The sequence below is a fragment of the Austrofundulus limnaeus genome, unplaced genomic scaffold (genome assembly GCF_001266775.1).
Source record: "Austrofundulus limnaeus strain Quisiro unplaced genomic scaffold, Austrofundulus_limnaeus-1.0 Scaffold157, whole genome shotgun sequence".
NCBI classification, from domain to species: Eukaryota; Metazoa; Chordata; class Actinopteri; order Cyprinodontiformes; family Rivulidae; genus Austrofundulus; species Austrofundulus limnaeus.
In genome coordinates this window covers 401,857-406,291 of record NW_013952559.1, presented here as the reverse complement: position 1 = coordinate 406,291, position 4,435 = coordinate 401,857, and the positions used below count along the sequence as shown (strand labels likewise).

Sequence of the window (4,435 nt, the reverse complement as noted above, 5' to 3'; positions counted from 1 at the left end):
GCAGGTGTCTAAAATAATTTAACCATGAAATGTTTAATGTTAGAAGACATTCAGCCCTTAAACATTTGCACTTAGAATTTTATAGAATCACTTTAAATACTTTTCAGTAAGTTAAATGTCTACAATTCTGGTTCAAATAAAGAACTTTATGTTTACTAGATTGTTAACTAATTATTTTCGAGTTAATGTTGCCTAAGGCATTACAGGTTATTTTTTAATCACTGTTTATTAAAACAGTGATTAAAAAATAACCTGTAAAACTCTGATGTTAGGCGATGTGGTTGAACATTTGGGTGCACCTAACTTTTGTGCTGGTGCGCCTAAGAAAAAATGTTAGGCGCACCAGTGCAACCAGTGCAAAACGTTAGTCTAGAGCCCTGTTATTGCTGTTCCTAGAAACGAACATAACAGGAGGTTAAACAAAAACTGTGTCGCTAATTTTTTTCACCTACTTTCACTCTCTCTGTATTCAAATTAGGTACCACCGGTTCAGTGATTCACAGCAGAAAAATACAGATACTTTCTGCTGTACTTGTCTAACCACATAGCTGAACTAACCCCCCCCATAGAGCCAATGATTCATCATGAAGGGTTGTCACAGAAACATTCACACCTACAGACCAACATTTGGCAGAAGCGTTAAAAACACAATCAGAATGTTAATAGCAGAAGTATCCATTAAAGGGTTTTTGTTTCATTATCAAGACAAGTTGCAGCTTCAAAAGAAGCTGATGGGAAAAAAAACTGAAGACTTTCTGTGGAAACCAYTGAGGTTCCTATAGAACAACTGGAGTTTAACCAGCTGACTGACAAGAGTCAGGATTTACCATTACTGTACATGATGGACACACAGCATAAAAAAGGACTGATGATGTAGAAATCATAAAACTATTAATAATAATCATAACAAAATTATTCATATATGAGTGTTGGCTATCTAARGTAAATAAAATGTAAGACAGCTGTGTGTGTTAACAGAAAATGTGTCTTATTTCACTCGTAAGCAGATTTTATCTTATTTACCTCAACGTGTACGTGAACCCTAAAACCTATATTCAACTGAATATMCTGCAAGCTTTTATGGAACGTGTTGCAGGCATCAAATTCAAAATGAGTGAATGTAAACATTAAATATCTTGTCTTTGCAGTGTAGTCAATTGAATATAGGTTGAAAAGGATTTGCAAATTGTGTTCTGATTTTATTTGTTTTACACAACGTCCCATTTTCAATGGAAGGTTGTCACATAGCCCTATAATAATATAACAGTTTAAAATTAAAATAGATTTATAAAGCTGATGTAATCACTGTTAACTATTGAATTGGTTATCTTAGCTTCTGAAAATATATTGCTACACAGCACTCTGCTGAATCATGCACAAATTTAGTATAAATTATTAAACATTACAAGTCTCTGATTTGTGTAATGTTTTCAAAGTCTAAAATAATATTATCTATTTTACTATTTCAAAATTTCTATTAGACAAACCTGACCTGTTGAGAAGATTTTATTTTTATTTTGTATTTTTATTTAACCTTTATTTAACCAGGCAAAACATTAAGAAAGATGGTTAACTAATATCAGTCACTGAGACGAGTTTCATGCTAAAGTATCACCAGGTAAACTGTGAACATTTGTTAAATGTTGACTGGTAAATAGTTATTATATTTATGACAGTAAGACATAATTAACATACTTTATTACTAGTTGAAGTTGTCATTTTTCAACTAGCTAAAGTCTAAAGTAGGGGAAAGTAAACCTCTGCATTGCTGTGAGCGGGTGTGTCTCTGACCTGACTGGTGTGGCTGATTGCCAGTTTGCGAGCCACGTTCTGCAGCTGAGCCAGAGCCTCGTCCAGGCGGTCTTCCCCGTGACTGGGCTCGGGGATGCCGGGCTCTGGGTCCACCAGCGGGTGCAGCAGCCTCACGACAGACAGAAGCTCCTCCGTGACCTGCCGTTAAGAAACCCAGGGGTTTACTCTGAGCTCTGCAGGTGTCGTGYCCTGACACACTGTGTGAACCTTACATTTTCTCTGTGCTGGCTCCAGCCCAGTCTGTCTCTGCTCTCCTGAAGTCTGTCCACTTGAGCCTTAAGTCTGATGCTGCGTCTTCGAGACAGCTCCACTTCCCTGCGCACTTCCTTCAGCTGTGAACGACAAACAGCATTTAYGACACAACGCAAACAAAAACTGCTGATCTGGATTCCTGAGCGAAACTGTGGACAAAAGCAAACAGCCATGCCAGCTCTAAAACACTTCACACACACAGCAAATATAAAACTACACACAAAGATAAGATAACCTTTCCCACCAGCGTTGTTTTCATCTCGACTACAAATCAAGCTGTCAACATCTCAGSGTCATAAAGCATCTTGTGTAAAATCCATCATGTCTGCAGAGTTTTACTGCGCTCAGATGTCCGACAGATACGATTAGAATTTCAAATGTTAAGGGCCTACTTCAGGGAAAAACTGCATTTTTCGCTTTGTGACATTTTTTTTTACATACAATCAGGCACGTCTCCTCCCGGTACGACAGGTCCAACCAGGAGGTTTGGAGCATTTTTTTCACTCCTGCTCTGACAAAACATTCCCCTGAGGATAGATCCTAGAAACATTTGTACATACTTGAAAAAAAAYGTGTCTTCCTACCGTCTCTGAGACATGCCCGACCGTTCTGCGTCTGCACAGCGGCCTGCCACTCTTTATCAGGTCCGGTAAGCTCTTGTCGGTGTAGTATCTCTGAAAGGAGCCGTCTCCCGCTCCGGCCTCCGCCTCTGATGAGTCTCTCGACCCGTCTAAGACCAGCTCCCCGGTGCTGTCGGTCTCCTCRGACTGTGTGCTGCTGCAGTTATCGTTGCTCAGCTCCTCGCTGTCCAACTCGGTTAAACTCAAAGCGTCAAAAGCGTCCAAGCTGGTGAAGAGCATCAGGTCATCGGGGCTTCTTTCTCCTCGGTCGTCACAGACCATCTCCTGCTCGAAAGTGCGTTTGGGTTTGGGTGGACCCTCCGGTTCTGTCATGGAGGTATTCGTCTCTGGTTCTGTCAGGACGGTGGGCATGAATCTGCTCCTGTTCATGTTTCTGATTTCCAGCCTGTTCAGGGACGAGTAGATGTGATCCCTGGCGGAGCAGCGAGGTCTCAGCTTCTCGTTGAGCTCTGAAAAAGGTCGAGAGTAATCCATGATCAGCGCGGCAGAACGGGTTTCAGTTAAGCCTTCTGAACACACTGAGAGACGTGAGGACGCACAGGACATAAAGACAACAAAGGCAGGAGGACGATCAGAATGCCGCCGGACTCGTTCTACCTGATGCGTCCTCGCAGGCATGAGCCGATGTGATGTCACCACTGGAGGCTGTGGCTTCCAGACGTCCTTCCTCTTCGGTGGCTGGACAAACACATGACGTGCAAACATACCAGAGAGCAGCAGGGAGGCAAAGAGCCGAGGTCTCAACCTTCCATACCGTCAGAATCCTCCAGGCTGACGCAGGACACCTGCTCTCACAGCTGCTCTTTTATCAAACAGATCGAGCAGAAACCTTGCTGGGAAGAGATAGTGAGAGGAATAATTTACAGTCAAAGGAACTGAGTGTTGCTCATTTTACCCACACTTCCGATTAGTCATCAGGTTATTTTTAGTTTTTGAAGAGTTAGGGTTATTTGGGAGGAAACACCAGTTTATAGTCATTCCTTAAAGTTAAAGGGACTTTTCGGTGACAAACCGCCACACACGAGCAAAAACGAGTCAGCAACCAGCTAAAAGGAAGAATTTTAAAAATATTTTTATTTCTGAGTAATTCGGCTCATTTTGGTTATAAAACCATGATTTGTCTCGATGCAGCAACAAGAGGCAGGTCAGACTGTGAACTTCAGTCCTAATGTTTTAATTTTAACTCACTTAGATAGTCAGCATTTATAAATCTAGTTTGAACACAGTTAAACACTGAATCATGCAGCATGGTGGTTTAGTGGTCAGAACTGTTGCCTCACACCAAGGAGGTCTTGAGTTCAGGACCTGGGTGGGCCTGGAGTGTTTTTTTTTTTATGTGGAAACACTAAATTATTTAAATATTTATAGCACTAACCTCACATATATTCACATGTAGTCATATCTGCTTTGTTAAATTAAAGCATTTTAAGACACCAGTCCTTAATAACACTTTATAATAATAACTAAACCTTATTTAGCCTTAATTAATCATTAATAGATGGTTAGTTAACCTTGAAAACAGCATTAAGGGAAATTCATACTTCAATTAAATTCAATTAAATTCAATTCAAAAATACTTTATTGATCCCAGAGGGAAATTTGGTGTTGTTGTAACTCATTTAACTAAAGTCTTATTGTAGATGCTGATGGCTGTGGGCAGGAGAGATCTTCTGTAGCGGTCTGTATTACAGCAAAGTTGAAGAAGCCTCCGACTGAAGACACTTTGTCTT

General features: G+C 40.7%; 1 protein-coding gene across 2 annotated transcripts in view; it reads right to left on the bottom strand.

Annotated features, from left to right (window-relative positions):
* Window positions 1-4,116, bottom strand: part of bicdl2l (bicaudal-D-related protein 2-like) — an 8,989-nt gene extending 4,873 nt beyond the window's left edge. The window contains exons 1-4 of one of the 2 annotated variants that reach the window (XM_014016898.1): window positions 3,303-4,116; window positions 2,649-3,154; window positions 2,025-2,144; window positions 1,792-1,950 (exon numbers count right to left, since the gene is read on the bottom strand). In XM_014016898.1, the coding sequence (XP_013872352.1) occupies window positions 1,792-1,950; window positions 2,025-2,144; window positions 2,649-3,074 (705 nt within the window). In that variant the 5' untranslated portion in view covers window positions 3,075-3,154; window positions 3,303-4,116. The other variant, XM_014016897.1, reaches the window with a different exon arrangement.
* Window positions 4,117-4,435: the final 319 nt, after the last annotated feature.